Consider the following 20398-nt stretch of genomic DNA (forward strand, 5'->3'; position numbering starts at 1 on the left):
TTATTTACCTCGCACATTCATTTCAATCACTTGCTACACATTTCATTCTAAAGCTGAGTAGTTATGTAGGCCTGCCATTTGATTTCTCACATGAATTCAGAGCCAAAAGTAGAGATATGTTGTTGAGCCAACTTTGATACTGTATAAAACTATCCGCACCGGAATTAACCATGTCCGAGCTCAGAAATAGAAGCTTCCGAGGATCACTTGAAGATGTCATGTGTTGGTGAGTGGACGTCGCGGTTACGTCACATGCTAAACAGGGCCGATGAAGGATAGAGAGTCAAAACTGGAGCTAATCCTTAGTGATCTATTCATTGGAGACATTCCATAATTATTACACCCCCTCACATTGACTCATAAGGCTTCAGGCAAGAGATATTAATCCCATTTTTTTAATAACATTTGCCTCAAAATGTAGTTTCCTTGCATTCAGTTCAACAGGTTGCTGAGGTTAGAAACTGCTTGTATTCCTCCTATTATTCAAATAAATCAAAGCATTGAAAGTGTGCTTCACAAGGGCTTTTATTTGCATAAAGGAGTCCAATATTGTGAATGTGAAATAATTATGCAGGCATCAGTTGATTCAAACTTTAATATTATATATCACCTGAAAAAGAAGTAATATCCATGACAAGTAAACACGTTCCCACACAATGAATAAGTACAATCTTTCTATCCTTTTTTTCCAAACACCATGCACTACTGAAACTTCATTTTAGAAAATGCAGAACAGTACTTACTGTTAACTCACTGCATCCGTCACTGTCTTTTTCTGTAAAAGCAATTCGGTTGACTTATTTTTCTGTAATGCATAGGCACTGTTCACCCTGATGTTTCAAGACATTAAACACATGACAGACTAGCTACGGTTACTATACAATGAAGTAGTTATGCTTCAGTCCACATTTTGAGGTAAAGGTTACCCCTATGTCATCACATCCTGGATCTCTTCATTCGTCCCCACGCATAAGGAGGACAGCGTCTGACCCTTCCAGTGAACAGGGGGGCAGCCTCTACCGGGCATTCAGCGCTCACACCAACATAAAATGTACATTACAGTAAAACTGTAGCACTGTCCAATATTGTACACAACGCACATTCATAGATCATGGCATGAAGTTGCTCATGGAGTAACTCAGAGAGTTGAATTAATAACAATGGCTTGAATTAAATAATTAAAAGTGCAATTTAACAAAAGTACTTGTGCCCCAACATGTTAACTGATGGAGTTTGTTCATGGAGCTCACAGCAGGTACATCTCTATGGTTTCATGTATGCCATTACAATCCAAAGGGGGCTTCAGAATCAGGCCTGCAAACAGGATGCAAATGTAGAGCATGGAGTATTTGAAATGCTCCTGGATCAGGTGCAGAGAAACACAAGTAGAGTTTTGGAGAACAGACATCAGGAGTCAGTCTCTATGACACAATTCAGATAGAGCTGTGCTGGCTGTTGTTTAAAGACGACGGGCAGAGGACGTAGGGCCTGTCGCTGGTCAGGCTGTTGAGTGATCGGAGCAGAATGTCGGGCATGTGGTCTGCAAGCATCCTGGGGCTGATCAGAATACTCCTGAACGCCATCTCATTGGACCAGTCTGCACGGTACCGCACCTGGGAAAAACAGGATCTGAGGGGAAAAGAGAGAAAGAAGAAATTTGGGTGGCAAATCCAACTCACAATTCTCATTTTCAAAAGGGTCTGAGGCCTCTTTCCACCCAACGTTGATACATATCTGGTATTCAGGTTGTACAATGTTGATATACTGTAGGTGTGCTAGTATTGTCAATGTGACTGCCTGCAAGACAGCTCGAGTGCTGAAACAGTTGGAGTTGAAGTAGCAGTCAGAATACAATTACAGAAAAAAGTCAAAATGGAAGTAAAAGCGCTGAATGAAGTGTTAAAGGAGCAGTGTGTAGAATTGAGTGGCATCTAGTGGTAAGGTTGCATATTGCAACCAACTGAATGGGGAAATATTGAAGCTTTCCCTTCATTCCATTTCTAATCACCACTAGGGGGCACACAAACACATTTTCCTATTTATCAGCTGGTATTCAGGGTAAATCATAGACTGTATATATAGATGGACGACACGTCTCCACTTGTACAAAACTGTACAAAAGTGAAGCCGAAATATTCTGGATACAGGAGCTGCCATCTTGAGATTTTGACGTAATTTGGCGCCGCGGTAGAGGTGCCGCCCACGCACCCGCCCAAGCCAATCACGAGCCGCGCACGGCCACAGCTTGCTAGTGTGAGCCACCTAGCTGCTACGTTAGCACCATGGTAGCGGTTTGGCTAGAAAGACACAACAACTAACCATGATATCTCTATAACTACATTTATGATCAAATTGACTCATGTTCTATTACAGACTAATGGCAGTTATGGAAAATTAAAGTTACATCTCCTCTCTTGTACAATTCCCGCTTCCGCGACTACATCACTCAGAGCAGCTGTCAATCACAGCTGTCAATCATGACGTCTCACCCCCTTTTTATAGCATCAAATAACTAATAAAAAACAAACTTATCAGAAAAATGAACACTTGAACAAACATCAGTGTGATAAGAACTAACTAAAATGACAGAAACCATCTTTGGGAAAAAATGTATTTGACGTGTACTTTGGCTTTTTATTTTGGCCCATGTCCCATCCACTAACATGGAGGGGGTGGGATTAGTGACCTATACTGCAGCCAGCCACCAGGGGGCGATCCAGATGTTTTGGCTTCATTTTTGGGGAGCTGTCATATCGTCCATCTTTATATACAGTCTATGGGTAAATCGGAGATTGAATATATTTGCAGACAAACCTCCGTGACGGCCCGTCTTCTGTGATATGCAGAATGCGTCCGGGCAGGAAGAGAGGTAAGTGGGCAGCGGTGTGGGCAGGTGAGTCATCTGATGCCAGGCTCTGATAGGATGATGAGTGGCGAATTATCAGTGATTCCTCCCCCAACAGTGGCTGGCTGAGCTCCTCCTCCCTCCTGTTGTCCATCTCAGTGGGAAAGTCATCCGGGTCTCCTCCAAACAGCTCGTACCAACATCCCTGCAGCAGGATGCGGTACTGAAACACAGACGGAAAAGATTTCAAAAGACTGACAGCTGGCGGTCAATGTCAGTGCTTTGAATGGTTCTTACCTTGGGCTTATTGCAGTTTGAAACGATTTTCAGAATCCTTCTCTTCAGATCCTCCATATTGGGAATGCTCAATCTGTACATAAAGAACATTGATTGAAATAAAGACGGAGACTACAAAGGAAAAACACAACTTTAAAAGGGAATGCTTTGTGCTTTTTCCCTTTCCTGTAGTGTGTTATATAGATTTTTTATGCATTTAAAAGGTCTGCAAAGTTACAAAGCCCAAAGTCAGAGTCAAAGGGAGTTACTTTCCCCCACAGAAATACTGCTCCTGAACTGCCTGAAATGCCTCGCATGAAGCCCCGTTTTTTTCTTCCGTAACGTTGTGATGTCACCAAGTAACACATTTGCATAATACCCGCTTATAGCGGCTAGTTCGGCATGCCCTCGAACAAAGCTTGTTAGAGCGGAGCTGAAGCAGAGTCCGAGGGGTAGGGTTCGGTTGACCAATCACAACAGTGCAGGCCAGCTGACCAATCAGATCAGACTGGGCTTTTCGGGAGGGGGGGGCGGGACAGGAGCTCAAACAGAGCATTTCAGACAGAGGGTGAAAGGCGGTGCTGCAGCACAGCCGGTATGAGAAAAGTTAGGTGTTTTTTTTAACATTAAAGCATGTAAACATGTTCCAGTAGAACCCCTAAACATCAAGTATGCACCTGGAAATAAGCATAATAGGAAGAAGAAGAAGAAAAAGGAGTGTGTGAGTTGCTCTCATTTTCTCCTTCCCTGAGCCTGTAATTACAGGGCAGAGCCAAATATAGAGTCTCCATCACGCATGAGTCTAGAATAGTCTGTGCACCACAGCACATTCATATTGGCCTTTCTGCAGTGCTGCTAACACACAAACATATGTATTACATTCAATGAGCCACACTAAATAAAACCAAACTGCTACAAGGATCTAACCAGTGTCAACATACAGTATTTATATATATTATGAATTGTAACTTTGATTAAACAATATGTTTTAAAGGCTGAGAAGTATACTCTGTATAAAAAAAGCCATCAGTCTTACCTGGGAACCAGATCCTTCCCCAGCACAACAGAGACCACGAAGTCCTTGGAGTAATCAGCTAAGGCTTTACTGCATATAGAGAAAATAAAGAACAGAAAACAGAGTTTTCCTGTTACTTAAATTTACTTTACCAAAAGATAGAACTACTACTGTTATTATTATTATTATTATTATTATTATTACTACTACTACTACTATTATAGTTATAAGTCATTTTATTATATATATATATATATCTTGGGGTGGGGTGGGATGGATATTTTATAGTTTATGTGACCATTTCATATTTTAAGTCAGACCTGTAAAATCATACTTATAATAATAATAATAATAATAATAATAATACATCCTCATAATTAGGGCTCAAAGTTAGACAAAGTGGTCTGAAGCTTCACATTTTTAAAACAACTTCACTGATAATTTATCAATGAAAACATACAATGTTTGTAAGCATGTGATTGTTCTTCATCTTGATGATAAATGTCAAGGAACAAAGGAAAACTTAAACTCCTGTAGCCATTACCAACAAATATCTGTATTTCTTAACTCCACACAATGACTGACTGACTGGGTGGCTTTAGCAGTAACACTTGTTCTACTTGAGAGGCAGAGGAGCAGCCCAGTTCCATCCACGGTCAGCTGTATGGTGTTCCTTACCTCAGGAGGCCCCCTGGTGGAGAGAACGAGTAGCACTGCAGGGTGGGGTAGGAGTTGCGCAAGAGGATAGCAAGCAGTGACGCTGTGCCGGCACCCAGACTGTGACCGGTGATGACCAGTTTATACTCCTACAAACACAACGACAAGGAAACACATTCTATACTTAGAGGATTATTCATGATCTATTACAAAGTTGGTGTTATGTCTTTGACAACAGATGGTCAACAAATACAGAATATGGATGGATATTCTTAATGGAAGAATATTGTGTAGAAAGCAGTGTTGTTATTTTATCAGTACCATCATGTTTTTGAACTGTGCCGTCCCTGTAAACCTGTCCAATAGATAAAAACTCATTCCCTCCTAATAGGATTTGCCAGCTGGGATGTCACTGAAAGGAAATATAATGATGACCTCCTCAGTTATTACTGTTTTCCACCAAAATTAGCACGTACAGCATATGTGTGATGGACTCCTTTCCCATTGCCAGTCGATGAGTATGCCTTTCTGGGTTTTTTTCTGGTGTGTCACGACGTCACGGCAACGGAAGCAGGGATGGTAAACAGTTCTGCATACCCACACTAGCATACTATTTAGTATGCCAGAAAAAAAGATTTAGTATGTCCCAATACATAGTATTCCAAATATAGTATTCCAAAAATACCAGAATGTCTTACTACATCCGGTAGCATTTTTCAAGCCAGCATGCTTTTGTTGCTATTTTGACCCACAATCCTCTGCACAGCGGATATATGAGCAAGAGGGTCAAAGCTCAAGGCACAATCTTATGAGGAAGTAGTATGTCCCAATTGTATGCATACTGCATGCAACAATACGTGCTAAAAGTAAAAACAAGAAGTGTCCAATTTGAATATGAATGAAAAGATTATAGTGGTTACTTCTTTTTTTTTTTATATCTGTTAATTACTCATTCTCTTTTTCAAACTCTCAAACCAGAGTTGGTGATTGTTGGAACAGTAGAAAGACTAACAAAGACGGTTTTGACGAGTTTTATTAAGTTTCTGTCGAGTTTGACTGAAGTGTGTTTTCCGACGATCTGCGAGTTAAAATGACTGTTTCTGTCAATGGAGTCTGGTGGCTTTGAGGAGAGCGTATAACGGCTGTTTCTTTTCACATTTAACTCGGTGAAATAAGGCTTTATTTTGTCAAACCAGAGTTGGTGATTGTTGGAACAGTAGACTAAAAAAAATGGTTTTAAGGAGTTTTATTTTGTTTGTAGTGAGTTTGAATGAAATGTGTTTTTACGACAATCAGCGAGGTAAAATGACTGTTTCTGTCAATGGAGATTGGTGGCTTTGAGGAGAGCATGTTAATTTAATGTTTTGTATGTTAATACATTATAATAAAAATTCCCTGTTGATTTTGATTATTATATATTTACTTCAACGTGCGTCACATAGCATCAGACCGGAAAAGGGCTGAAAATGAAGGTGTCCACCCGGGTGTCATGTTTCCATCACTGCCGATCAGAGCTGTAGTCAATAAATACCCGTGACTACTGTAGAGTCATTTGTCCCGGGACTGAATGCAGATTGTAACCTTTACCCACTAAAGATAAAATGTTAGTGGGTGTTAGTGTTTTGTTTTTTTCTCCAGTGGGAAAGGGACTCTAGGCTTCTTACCGGTGCGATGGAGAAAGCCTGGTTCAGGATGCCGTCATTGACCAGCTTCTTGTAGATGTAACCCGCTGCCTGGCACATCCCCTGTAGGAGTCAGGGACAAAGTAACATTAATCTCCACTGAAACACACCTGTTACACATTAAACGCTTCTAGTACTGGGTTTAACTGTACCTTGTGAGCGTAGCAGGCTCCAGACACTCCCTCTATAGGCAGGTTCTCACATTCAGCGGACAGGTCTGTTAGGACATCCTGCAGGACAGACACTCAGTGACATTAACAACTAAGTGACTGGCCTTGTATCAGACCCCGTGTGAAAGGTCAAAGTTAAAAGCTACATATAGAATATTTTTGGGGGATATTCAATGAAACGCTTTGATCGGAATCAATGTCGGAACAAATGTTTCAGACCTGCTGATGAACATGAGCAGAAAGATTTGAATATTTTTCAACCAAATCACCACAATAAATCCTTCTTTGACTTTCACTGTTTATATGCGTTGATACTCTCATACACACGCCTCACTTACTTGCCACACTCAAGTCTTCTTTTTCTATATGAATGCTATTTTAAGTTCTTAAGAGGAAAGGTCACATGTCAGCAGATATAGATCAACTGGCACCAATATTCATATCAGTCATCTGTACAAATGGGGAAGTGATTCTGAACAATAAGAGGAAATGGGAAAGGTGCAACCATTAGAAATGCACAGCAGTTATACAGAAAGTACAGAAAGGAAAAACATGAAAAAAGGAATTATTTTAATTACTTCTTCATGTACACACATGGATCAAATCTAGTTCTAGTGGGGGGGGGGGTGTATGAAGAAGATTTTAGTCTTTCATGTTCACCCAGTATTATTTATATATTTAAACTAATTAAAATGAGTAAACAAGAGCACCAACCATCCAACAACACTACTACGTCTTTGACAGGGAATACATCAAAATAAAAATGAAACATATAAGCAAACAATTGAAACAGTGATGTGTTTTCTATTATCTAAAGAGATTGGTTGGAGTCTTGACTCACCCTGAGTGACAGCGTTCCTCTGACAGCCACCAGAACAGCCTCTCTCTTGTGATCCAGAGCCACGTAGAAGGGGATCTCATAGATCTGCAACAAAGAGAATACAGATGAATTACTGAGACTGTTGGACAGGTGCTGATCTCTAAAAAAAGAAAACCTTTGAACACAGAGGAGGATACCTGACGGGGGCTACTAGTGAACGTCCTACCTGGTTGTGGAAGCTGACGTAGATGAAGTCTCTGTACTGCAAGCCGGTACTTTGCAGGATGGATGAAAAATGACAGCCGAGGTGATCTCCTCCAACGATTTCATACTCGGCTGCCTGACTCCTACAGCTGATGCACACAAACACACATTTTCATTTGAATTGAAAGTTTTCTTCTCCGCGACGAAATGAACTTGTCGGCCTACAGAGCCCGGGAGTGGCCGTAGAGACAAAAAAAAAAATATATATATATATATATACACTGTATACCGTGTATATATATATATATATATACACTGTATATACTGTATATATATATATACACAGATATGCTGAGTATTTTGATAAGATATATTGTGATTTATTACCTTTTTTCCAACTATAAATGATGCAACTTTTTCCATGTCAAAAATTAAAAAAAAAAAATGTTGTTGCTTTGTGAGGCAGCATATTTCTACCTTCAGTCAGCAGCTGTTGACCTAACCTGGCTGGTGTTATGACTTGTCTGACAGAACCCATTGATTTATAAGTAAATAGCACATCTTACCAGTCTCCACTGAGTTTGCAGGGCCCAGTGAGGGGGTTAGAGTAAACGTACAACGGCCAGCCATAAGCTGCTGCAGCAAACTGCATACAGTGAGCTGCTTTCTCCAGCTCCGCCTCCAAATCTTCTCCCTACACACAGTTAAAATTATACAAGGAGAAAGAACATCTTTACAGACTTAGAATACTATTACTAACATGCTTGCTTTTAGGTCTACTGTACCTACATGACGACAGACAGACTCCTGTACTTACAATGGGAGAGGACGGGCTGTGATCGACCACGACGTCTGGGTCTCTACTTTGCTCCATCTTGTCCTGCTCCTGGTGCAGCAGAGCCAAACCAGCTGCTATGTCACTGGGGACCAGGTCTGTGTCCTGCAACACGCACAAACATCAGACCGGGAAGCATCTTACAACTGGTTTTGCAGCAGTATGACACCACTAGACAGTTCTTGTATATTTCACACTACACATTTTGCTTTCTTGATGTATTCGGTTCTGTTATGTCATCTGACTTATAAAGGACCGCCCAGACAGGAGAGAGAAAGTGTCCCTTACGGAGAAGAATCCACTGACGAGCTGTGCGATGCCGGAGAATGCCGCTCGGTGGCTGTCGTCCTGCGGCAGACAGCAGCACATCAGCCGAAGCCTGCTCTCCCACACCTTGATGGCCATGGAGCGAGCCGTGGAGAGGAACTGGGCGCCCTCGGTGCTCTGCTGGTCTCTCACTCCCAGCGGCTCCATGGCGGCAGGCTGAGGACGGGGGTTGCCCAGCGGGTCGAACACAAACATCACGCCCAGCCCAGTGAACAGCAGGATGATCCAGCTGTTGTGACGCAGAGAGAAAGATGCTGAGTCAAAAACACCTCTTTGTCAAATTATAAAACGATGAAACTACGAACCCTGAACAACCTACCTGGCAACCACCGCTGTGATGACAACACCCACTGTGGCAGGATCGCAGCCCCGGCTGTCATCAGACACCCAGACGGCTCCCAGACAGGCCCACACCAGCTCAGGGACGTACAGGAGGGCTCGCAGGTACACCAGTGCAGGGATGGAGCGCCGCGGGCCAGGGTTTGTGATGGTACCTGAGAAACAATCAAGTTGATGTTTAAAGGGTATCCTCAGTATTTTCAACCTGGATCTTCCCATGTGTTTGTGTCTAACTGACTACTAGTGACAACAATGTCTGAACTTGGTCCAGTACTGAGGGAGAGCGCTGTAGACAGCAGCTGCTCACGGGCTGCAATGTGATGCTATTGGGGCAAGCTGACACCGTCATTTACGTCCACTAAAAGTGCTTGTATTTGCCATGACAGGCTCTGATTGTTATTATAAGTGTCTGACATTATGGAAAGAGTTTCGCTGAAGGAGAAATCTCGTTCTGAAATCTGCACAGGCCGCACAGGACTTTCAACCAGGAGGCTGGTGTTCGAGGCCAGTGTTTTGTTTAGCAAGTTACATTTGTGACGTGTTTTCCGTACTGATGTTACGTTGTTTCCGTACATATTGTACTTACTTAGTACTTTATTTTAACTTCTTAAGCCCGACGGACCTGGTAGTTGAAACTGGTCGTACTCTGTTACATAGTTACAAAAAAGTTGCGATGGAAGATGATCTATTTATAGAACATATGCATGCCATGCTGTTTTGAAAAGCTGAGGTCTCCAGCTTTCAGGATGTCCAAACTGTGTCTTATAACAAAGTATTTTAACAGTAAAGTCATACAGAAATAAACTTCGTAAATATAAAAACATCTTTCAACCATCAGACCAGTGTTCGAGGCCGGTGTTTTGTTTAGCAAGTTACGTTAGTGACATTTGTGACATGCTATCCGTACTGATGTTACGTTGTTTCCGTACGTAATGTACTTAGTTTGCGTACTTATTTTAAGCCCAGCCATGGTGTTTTTTTTAAACCTAAGCGAGTGGTTTTATTGCCCCCTGCTGGTACCGCACCTTTATACACACGTGCAATATTCACGCCTTGACTAGGCATAATGTCCTCTGGTGGACAGGCGGGTCTATTACACGCTTTGGCGTGATATCAGGTTGCAAAACAAGACATTTAGAGACACTACCTTGGACTTTGTGAAACTGGGATTTTTCACTGTTTTATGGCATTTTATAAACGATTAATTGATTCATTTAGAAAATAATCACCAAATTAATCAAAAATGGAAATATTCGTTGAGCCTGTCAGTGGCAAAAACAAGCACTTTTAGTTATCCCTCAATACTGAACCAATTTCAAAAATGTATGTCCCTATTAGTCACAAAGACATGGGAAATAGGGTCATGGTTGAATAATATCGGAATTACCTTCATAAATGAGCCACAATACTATGATGTTGCAAAGGGGTGACAGATTAAAGTAATAGTTAGAATGTATCCAATGTTTCATCAGAGTACCCTGAGGCAAGAGGCAGAGCTGTCTCCTTCCTTCCTTCCTTCCAGCAGCTATGCTTCCTGACAGTTAAGCCTTTTGCAAGTTTATAGTGGTTTTTAATATGAAGGATGGCACTGGTGTACACGTTGTTGTGTGTGCACTAAAAATACTTACATTTTGTTTTACAATGTTTCCCACCACTTTCCTGTATTATGTAGCGCAGCAACTGTCTGACAGTATAACCTGTATTTTGACACTATACTGCTGCTGAGGGCAAAATTATATGAACGCATTTGAGATCCTGTGATTTCCATCCCTACACAAAGTTCACTGAGGCTCACTGGATTTTAAGGTAGGAGACCTGCTAAAACACAGGTGATTTACCTTGGGCACTGACGTAGACAATGGCACACAGTGACAGGATGATGAGTGCGAGCACAACCAGCAGTCCAACCAGGTAGCTGTGGAGAACTCCTCTGCCATTACAATCAAAATGACCCTTGTGGTAGGTGAACAGGACCATGGTGCCGATCCACCTGACAAAGAGAGATAATGACAAAGAGCAGAGTCAATGAATGGGATCATTATGCCCAACTAGTGGCACAAGTCCCCAGTAAATCACAGTAAATAACATACCATAGTACACGGACGAACAGCTCAACGCAGCCGGGGAAAACCAGGTCGTCACTGGCGATCCCCCACCGCCGACCAAACACCAGGATCCCAGGCATGGTCCAGGTCAACAAGGCCAACAATATCACCGATAGTAATGAACCTTTTCACCACTACTGAGTGGAGGGAACTCACTTGAACAATGGACACTTCCCCAAGTCAAGCATGACCTCACTGCACAAAGCAGTTACCTCCACTGGCTGGCAGCGAGCTCTGCCCGTAGTAGTCACATCCTCACGTCACTCTGCTACATTGCTCAATAAGTCAACATGATGTGCTGACGGTGGAAGCTAGCAGCTAGCTGACGTTGAGATGAGTACAGCGGATGTGTGCCCGCTAACGTTAACGTTAGATAACGCCCAGGCTATAATCTCGATGTCATATACAGTGTTGCGTGTTGCGATCTGTCAACAAACAGCTTAGATAACATTAGATCATGTTGCTAATGCGGCTAACGACAACTAGCTAGCTAACACAGTCTACACCATTGCGTGACTAGCATACATCAGCTAGCGAGCTAACAACACCGGACATCTATTCAGAGCTAATGTCCGCTAACCCCATCTGAGCTACTAATCTATCAACCTAGTGCTTTATAAAGAACGTTACCAGCTCATCTCAGAGGTCTAGGTAACATACAACGCAGCTACACGTAGAACAACTGGTTTGTTTTGAAAAACGAAAAACAAGCAGTGTGTCCGTCCGCTGGTGGTTCCGTATTGCAACAGAGACCACCCCACAGTAGTTCCGGTTTTGTCTTCCTCTTTATATTTAACACACAATAACAGAGTCCCCTCTTCTAGGCAGATGTTTATGAGTTTAAGACACGACTTTTGTGTAATATTGGTGATCATTCTTGCACCGGTTACAGTCTTTGCATGTGAGATAGCTAGCTATTATTGTCATTTTTATTCTGTCATTACCATTAGCTGTCTAGTCTGCTGCACCACAAATGACTTCACGATATTGCCTATAAAAAAATCACTTTAATGTAGCTGTTAATCTACATCGAAGGAATGTTTTCGGTTCCAATATTTTTGTTATAAGTTTTGTGTCATGAGGTTCCATACTCTTCTTTAATCATATTCAAATTCATATTTACATGTCATGATGTTTTATGTGGTTCCATGGTGTAATGGTTAGCACTCTGGACTCTGAATCCAGCGATCCGAGTTCAAATCTCGGTGGAACCTGATATTTTCTTCTCTTACCATCCGCCGTACAGGGTTAGAGCAGCATTTCCCAGACAGAGATTGTAAGTGTTGCTATTTTAGCAGCGGCAGCACCGAGCTACATCACGCAGTTGACTGGCCATAACGACGTCATTCCAACATGGCGGCGCACATAGCACGACGTTGTTATTTACTTTGTCGTAGTGCAGTAAACGTGATGCCACAGCGAGTACAACTAACAAGAGACATTAACAACACGTTACAGCAGAGTGTTGGTTACGGGACCCGAGGAACAGACAGCACACAGGTTAGTTACATGATCAGGCTCAGGACAGAGGAGGGGAGAGGACTAACAGAGTCCATATCTGTTATCCCGACCTAAACCTGAACCTGAACCAGAACCAGAAACACAAACACCGAGGGGTTGATATCATTATGACTTTAGACAGGAGCACTAAGTACTAAGCTTTTCCCCTCACAAACCTCCAGAGGTCAATGTTGTGGTAAACTGTGGTCAGACTTGTGAATGGATCTTGTGACATTCTCTATATATAAAAGAGAGACTAAATGAGAACAAATCAATAAATGACAATTCATAAAACTGTGTAAATGTACTGTATCATAGTCTGAGTCTAATGTGTGGACTAATATCCTGGATGTACAGCAAATCAATAGATTATTTTACTTTTCCAGGACGTCCAAGTACACATTCCAGTGGGTAAATATACAAATATATTTTCACTAAGCAGAATAAGAAATTATTTTATTCTCTTTTTTTTTTGTATTTTTCAATAATATATTTCTTCTCCTTTTGGTTCTTAGACCGCCTGACGGTATCTTACAGCAGAAGCGGTGGTCCTGGTGGTCAGCATGTCAATAAAGGTTCACAAAGTTAAACTTCATTATTTACATATATGTCAAAGTTGAATCTTGAATCTGTTCTATCATGCACAGTATGTTCCTGTGTGTAACGACATCTTAATCCACAGTCAACACAAAAGCAGAGGTCCGCTTCCATGTGCAAACAGCAGACTGGATCCCAGAAGATGTCCGACAGAATATCTTTGAAAAGGTTTGTTTTCAAATCCTGTGGAATCAGGATATTTGTATTATTGTAGTTCACAAATAAAAGTTATGCACATTTCCATCAAATTTTCTCTTTTATTTCCTCCTAAGGGACCATTACATTGTCAACAGAAAAGCACTAGAATTACTATTTGAATGACCTCTGATATGGCTGATTTTCATCCATGACATTTTGAATCTGTAACTATTAAAACCAACTGAACACATTTTGTTTTTCACAGAACAGAAACCGCATCAATAAGGCCGGGGAGCTGCTGGTGACCTCAGAGCTGAGCAGGAGTCAGCACAGAAACCTGTCTGATTGTATACAGAAGATTTCAGCCATCATAGCTGAGGCCAGCGAGAAGCCACGGGAACCAACAGCAGAGGACATAGCTCTTAGGGCAGCCAGGTATTACCCGGAAGTACTAGTAGTGCACATTGTTTTTATATGATCCACCTTGATTACTAATGATACCTGTGTGTGTCTTTGATGTGAAATATGTTGTGCAGGTTAAATAAGGGGAACAAGGAGCGACTCAAACAGAAGAAGATCCATTCAGCTACAAAGACGAGCAGACGAGTGGATTTTGAATGATTGACTGTTATGTTTCTACCTCCCATGATTGTTTTGTACATATGATTTATATGTCCAGTCTTAATTATTTTGTCTTGAATTTTCTGTACAATAAAAGTAAGTAGCAACATTTTTCTTATTAAATATAATGTTTTAAAGTAAACTACTGCTGTTGACTGGTGTTAAACTGTATTCTGTGACACATCAGATTATGTGCCCTGCACAGGAATGTAAACATATTTATCATACTCCATTGCATACTTTAATTTAATAACTGTTAAACAAAAATTGTGACCTTATATATTCATATGTTAGGGGGGAAAAGATAGCTATGATCGCACAAACTTTAGTCTACAGGTAGAACACTAACAAGTCATCTCACAATATTTGGTCGAGACTTTGTTCATTTTCATATAAATTAGTTGATTCTCTGGTGTTATATGGAGGACGAAAAATTAGTATAAAGTAGAAATAAATATAGCAATAAATAAAAATAAATAAGTAAATGCTGAAATAAACACAGAAATAAATAAAGGTTCACCTAATCGGTCAATTCCGTTTTAGACTGAGGTAAGGACCTACCACATTAACATACAGACACGGAAATACGAAAATAAGTGAATGCCGGTGTACACAAATGTAGAAATTAATTTAATACATTCATTTATTTGTCCTGTATTTATTTATGCTTTTTTAAATTTAAACACCATTTTTGCCAATATACCTACCTATCAAAATTAAGCGTGTGATAAAGTATGATAAAACATTTACAGTGGCAAAATTCCTATTTAACAGAAATGCCAATGATCACTCTCGCTCAGAGAAGTAGTCAGTATTTGGACAGAGAGAAATCACAAAAATAGCAGAGGATGGTTTCGATCCATCGACCTCTGGGTTATGGGCCCAGCACGCTTCCGCTGCGCCACTCTGCTCTCACGGATTCCTACATGCCCAGGTCGAAAATTTAAATGGAGAGTACACCTCATAGCTATTGTTGTTTTTGTAACTGAGTCACTATTACCATCGCTGTTACTGACTATTACTATTACTGTGACTGAAATTCTACGTTAGCTTACTTAGCCAGGGGCAATGTCACTAACTAGCTGTTAGCTAGTTAGGTTAGTCAGCATAACATTAGCATTAGTCTAGCTAACCGTTGCTAAGAGTTGCTATATTGACGCATATTAACAGAGATTCATGTGTAACGTTACGTGACAAGCTAATGCTGGTCTAGTCTACTATGTACTAGCCATAACACTTCTAATGATACCGGATACAACCCGATTTAGAAAACAATTGCTGCATGAAGAGCAAAATACGACCACGAAGGGACTCGAACCCTCAATCTTCTGATCCGAAGTCAGACGCCTTATCCATTAGGCCACGCGGTCGAATTGACGGAACATGAGCGGTATACTGTAAAAATACCTTTAATTTGATACAATACGACACACAGAGCTGTGGCAACTTACTTTAAAGACGATTTTATGCATACCAGTTGACGTACCTGTGATGGAATAATTGATATACAAGTTATCTTTGGAAGGAAGAGGTCCGGAGCTGATGATGTCTTACAAAAGAAGGTTTATTGAAGCTTGATCAAGGAGAATTGACAGGTCTCCACAATAGATGCTCTCTGCGTGAAGGCCTCACAACTCTCCCCTTCCTCCCCGGTGCTCAGTGTCTTACCCCTTATCATGTTATGACTTACTTCGTTCCTCTGGCATCTCTGACCCTGGTTGCCCTAGCGACTGGCTCTACGGTCTCCACTACAGGCACAGCTGTACAGATAACGGTGGCTCCTCTAGACAGGACTCCAACCCAAGAATGTCAACAGAGGGACACTCTGACAAACACTTTGACCTTTCTACCAATAAGAGAGGAATCGATGGAAAATTCCATCACAACTCCTCCTTTTTGATCGACAGATCAACACTAATTACCCCTCCCAGTGTGACATATCAATTTAACAGTTGAGCACCAGGGAGAAACCAGGGCTGATCCACCCCACGCAGTAGTGACTAAATTAAACAGTCAAAATCCAAAAACAGTTACATATCATGATTATTAAAAAACTCACCCTTAACCTCTAGCAATGACCTACGAGTTCCGTCTTCAAGCCAATTAAGGCCTCCTAAGGAAAATTACCTGCAGACCTCCCAAACCCCATAAAGGTCTAGAGAGCTCTTTTGACAGAGGTCGCAGGTCACATGCATCTACTGACAACTGGCCAAAAACTCCGCCTCGGTTTCACAGGAGATGGAGCAAAAAGACCAGATGCGCTATCTACTCTATCTGGAACGGACAAAGGTAAAACCTCAGATCACAAAAGAGGGAAAATCCATATTGTCACATCCGTACAAACCGATCATCTTCAGGGTGAGCTAGGGTGATTTACCTGATTATGTTTCAAATATAACCAAACACACTTGATTAAATGACATCACACGTTACATTTTAAACTTAATATAAAATCAATCTTCCTTCTCATACAAGGGAACAGGATAGATAATAGAATTAGAAATACATGGCACAAAATTTAAGTAAAGAAGTAATTCATAAATCATAAATCATAAATCATAAATCATTGTTTCTCTTTTTGAGATAGAGGTATCCTTACCCACAGAGGTACCCGGAAGCAGGATGCAATTTCACCCTCCTTTCGGACACCATCAATGCAGCTCGGACACCTCCTCCTCAAATCCTTCAGTCTTTTCCTCAATTTTTCCTAAATCAATCATGCAGAATATCAGTTCATTTTACAGAGAATACACTTTTACTATTAATCCCTACAGCCTTTAATATCAGGATACATTGATTCTTATAAAATTCACCAACTAAAATTGAAAAACCTTAAACAATTAAACCTTGAGAGAGTAACTGATTCAACTCATTCTCCGTGTTTTCTGTCATCCATGTGATGAGTGTAATGTGTATGCAGTATCTTTATTGAAAATGTGAGTGTGTACTGAGGTGTGTGGCTTAATGTGATGTGTATGTAATGAAATATAAGTGTGTGTGTGATTACATGTAATATTGCTTTGATTTTAACCCACAGAATCATAGGGATCAATAATGAATAACATTGATTATATTAGAGTAATACCCATCTTCAAAATGATTATCTATAACTGATTAAGTCTTCTTCTTCAACTCAGGTGCTTTGCGCACCACAGAGCCATCACTGTCAAGAGGTCTCAAGACATACGATGTACAGTGATATGGATGTTTTCCTTGCGGGCAAAATCAAACTTCAATCAAACACAAACATGAAAAATAAAAATGATCACATCTGGAGAAATGTGGGATTACATATCACATGTTTCCCTCTCCTCTTCTTCCTCCTCTTCTTCCAGACTAAGGTCTTCTAACCCCAACCTCTGAACCCAATCTTGAAACTCTGCATTACCAAAAGGCCCGGTCTCTACCTGATGGAGTGCCAGGCCTCCCACACTTACACGGACCTGGGGAGCCTGTAACACGGTGCTAGCAGTTTTCTGGACAAGAGCTCTGATTATTGCCCCTAAACATGTGAAGAGGAGAAGGAGAAGAAGAATGGCCGTGTTTGAGTGGTCTCTGGTCTTTAAGTGGCGTTTTTCCTTCATTTAGTTTTGCACGTATGGTATAAATAGATTCAAAATATGTTGTTGGTGGGAGGAGATAGTTATATTCTTGCATCTCTTCAATCCGGACAGTGTTGTCACAGCCCTCTACGTGACCTTTGACATCTTGATAGCTCACGTCCCAGTCGTAACAAACTGGGTGGAGCTTGAGCTGTTACTCTGGCTCTTTTCATGGTTGCAAGTACTGGGTTGCTCGTTGTTTTACCTAGCTCAAGGCTCAGCTCGGCACCTGGAACATGAGAGCCCTCATGCTCCGATTTCCTTGAATCAGGTTGCTCGGTCCCCTGACCGAACCCACTCAGCAGTGCGAGGAGAAGGAGTGACCATTCTGTCACTTGCCACATCCCTGCGTGCCCTCTCCCGTAACACAAGGTGCTGCTCTGCACCTTGTAGCATGAACCCATTCTGCTTTGCCCTCGACCTTCAACGCTGTTTTGTTCACCAACAGCACCTATTATGGGCCTTTCACCTGGGAGACAAACAGAGAGCACACCTTGTCCAAGGACTTAATTAGTATTTTGATCACCAACTTTGAAACGGGTGAATTGGCTCCACCGGGGGTTTTGGGAGCCGTTCTGCCACCTGTAAGTGATACCTTTTTAAAACTTTGGTTAGTGCTTTAACATAATCAACCAGGGATTCCTCAGTCCAAAGAAGCAAAGTTTAATGTGGTGTCAACGGGGGACTTGACCCTGTTGACATTGCTCTTCCTATGAGCACCTCGTGTGGGCTTAGCCCTGTCGTAGCACTTTGTGTACTGCAGATGGAGTACAACCCAATTCGTCAGGCCACTTCAGACCTGTTTTCATCATTGTTTTGGTCAACCTCTCCTTGATAGTGGAATTCATTCTCTCAACTTGACCTGAGCTCTGTGCATGGTAGGGAACATGTAACTGCCATGTGAACCCTAATACTGCTGCAAGACCCTGTGTTACTTTTGACACAAAACATGGACCCTGGTCACTATTTATTCCCCTTGGCACCCCAAATCTTGGGATGCCATCTTTTAGAACACACTTTACGACTGTTCTAGCGTCCTCTTTCCTTGTTGCGAACGCCTCAGTCCACTTTGAGAACTGATCGGTGATCACCAACAAGTATTTGAAACCTTGTGAATTTGGCATATGTACAAAATCGATCTGTATATTTACAAAGGGGCCCGATGGTGGCGGTAGATGGTCATGTTTTATCGAACTGTTCTTTCTCCTAGTTTGTTAACATGTCTTGCATCCATCTACAAGTGTTTGTGAGACCTGTGTGATGCCTGGCGCAAACCATTGTGAACAAATTACCTCATTCATCCCTCCTTTTCCTACATGTGCAGGCCCATGTACTACATGTGCCAACACATGTAGGAGAGAACTAGGACAGATATGGCCTTTATGGTAATGTTTGTGTCTAAGTGGCTCAGAAACCATGTTTCTTACATATATCAATATGTTTTTATTAATCACTTCTCAGTCATTCACTATGAATGAATGAATAGTTTTATTTCGGTCATACATCAAAAAAGAACAAAACTTTACAATCTGTGTGAATATAAACCAACACTGTATCCCTTTCACACAACAACGTTCATATAATCAATGACCAATGGCCCCAAGGCTTATTTTTGCCTATCCTATACAATCCATAAAATAACCCAGAATATCAGCATTACAAAGGAAAGAAAAAATAAAATTTACTCTAATCATAATCCTTACTTATTTCACATTTTAAGGCTTTTTTGAAGCTCAACAGAGAGCTACAAAATTTCAACTCATCACTAAGCCTGTTCCATAATTTGACTCCCAAAACTGAGACACATCTGTATTTTACAACGGTTCTCACTTAACCTGTTTCAAAAACACACAACCCTCTTAAATGAAAATGTCTTTACACTCAAAGCAGCTTTAATATTATTTTTATGTTTCTGCAACATTTGATCATAATAATCTTTTTGTAATCTCATAATTCATGTCAGTCTATTTTTATATATATTTTTTTACTCCTTTTCCTTTGTTCGATATTTAATAAATTCCCTGTAAAGCCTATTTTTCTTTCTACAAGCTTTATGATTCATTAATATCATCTACATAAACTTCTTGCCAGTCATAATTCAAGAGTTCTGTCTTAAAAACTATAATTGCCTCCGGTGATTTTATTCTAATCAAATTGTTCTGTTTCTTTGTTCTTAATCTTGATTTATTGTTAATCTCCAACACTGTAAAAACAGGCAAACTATCACTCACATCAGTCACTAACAGTCCACTTCCACTTCCCAAACAATTACATTAATGAAAATATTATCAATCAATGTTAAACTATCCCTCGTTATTCTACTTGGCTTTACAATTAACGGATAGAAACTCAAGCTAAACATAATATTAACAAATTCTGTTGTTTCATTATATAATCATTATATTTCAGTAAATCAATATTTAAGTATGGCCTAGCCAACCAACCATTTAACCTCAGATGGTCTGCTAACAGAGCCCTCAGTGTAGAAAATTATATCTGAATTTGGGATTGGTGTCTGCTGGAGGTCTGGCCTTGGAGAGGAACATGTTGCAATCACGGTATCGCAATCATGATCATCGTCGGTCTCGATCAGTGGGAGGAGAGTGGCTGGATTTAGCGGTGCGGAGCGTTTTCACCGTAATATGTGGACTGGACAGAATGATAG

General features: G+C 41.0%; 2 protein-coding genes, 1 long non-coding RNA gene and 2 other non-coding genes across 5 annotated transcripts; 2 read left to right on the top strand and 3 right to left on the bottom strand.

Moving 5' to 3' along the window:
• Positions 1 to 577: 577 nt before the first annotated feature.
• On the bottom strand, positions 578 to 11602 carry daglb (diacylglycerol lipase, beta). Its single transcript, XM_074619851.1, has 15 exons — positions 11261 to 11602; positions 11009 to 11160; positions 9151 to 9325; positions 8793 to 9060; positions 8487 to 8609; positions 8236 to 8363; positions 7692 to 7818; positions 7487 to 7570; positions 6628 to 6705; positions 6458 to 6538; positions 4815 to 4942; positions 4158 to 4226; positions 3143 to 3215; positions 2815 to 3068; positions 578 to 1629 (listed from the first exon to the last, which is right to left on the bottom strand). The coding sequence occupies exons 1-15, from the start codon at positions 11353 to 11355 to the stop codon at positions 1434 to 1436; spliced, it is 2031 nt and encodes a 676-aa protein (XP_074475952.1). The 5' UTR covers positions 11356 to 11602; the 3' UTR covers positions 578 to 1433.
• An 815-nt stretch (positions 11603 to 12417) lies between these two features.
• trnaq-cug (transfer RNA glutamine (anticodon CUG)) lies at positions 12418 to 12489 on the top strand. Its single transcript has one exon. It is a non-coding gene; the product is annotated as a tRNA-Gln (tRNA).
• A 113-nt stretch (positions 12490 to 12602) lies between these two features.
• Positions 12603 to 14240, top strand: mrpl58 (mitochondrial ribosomal protein L58). Its single transcript, XM_074619871.1, has 6 exons — positions 12603 to 12775; positions 13162 to 13186; positions 13291 to 13350; positions 13458 to 13540; positions 13776 to 13945; positions 14047 to 14240. Exons 1-6 carry the CDS (start codon positions 12629 to 12631, stop codon positions 14129 to 14131), a joined length of 570 nt encoding a protein of 189 aa, XP_074475972.1. The 5' UTR covers positions 12603 to 12628; the 3' UTR covers positions 14132 to 14240.
• A 1188-nt stretch (positions 14241 to 15428) lies between these two features.
• trnar-ucg (transfer RNA arginine (anticodon UCG)) lies at positions 15429 to 15501 on the bottom strand. Its single transcript has one exon. It is a non-coding gene; the product is annotated as a tRNA-Arg (tRNA).
• Positions 15502 to 15677: 176 nt separating this feature from the next.
• Positions 15678 to 17306, bottom strand: LOC141758445 (uncharacterized). Its single transcript, XR_012591876.1, has 2 exons — positions 16731 to 17306; positions 15678 to 16405 (listed from the first exon to the last, which is right to left on the bottom strand). It is a non-coding gene; the product is annotated as an uncharacterized LOC141758445 (long non-coding RNA).
• Between the last annotated feature and the right edge of the window lie 3092 nt (positions 17307 to 20398).

Source organism: Sebastes fasciatus, chromosome 20, assembly GCF_043250625.1.
Source record: "Sebastes fasciatus isolate fSebFas1 chromosome 20, fSebFas1.pri, whole genome shotgun sequence".
NCBI classification, from domain to species: domain Eukaryota; kingdom Metazoa; phylum Chordata; class Actinopteri; order Perciformes; family Sebastidae; genus Sebastes; species Sebastes fasciatus.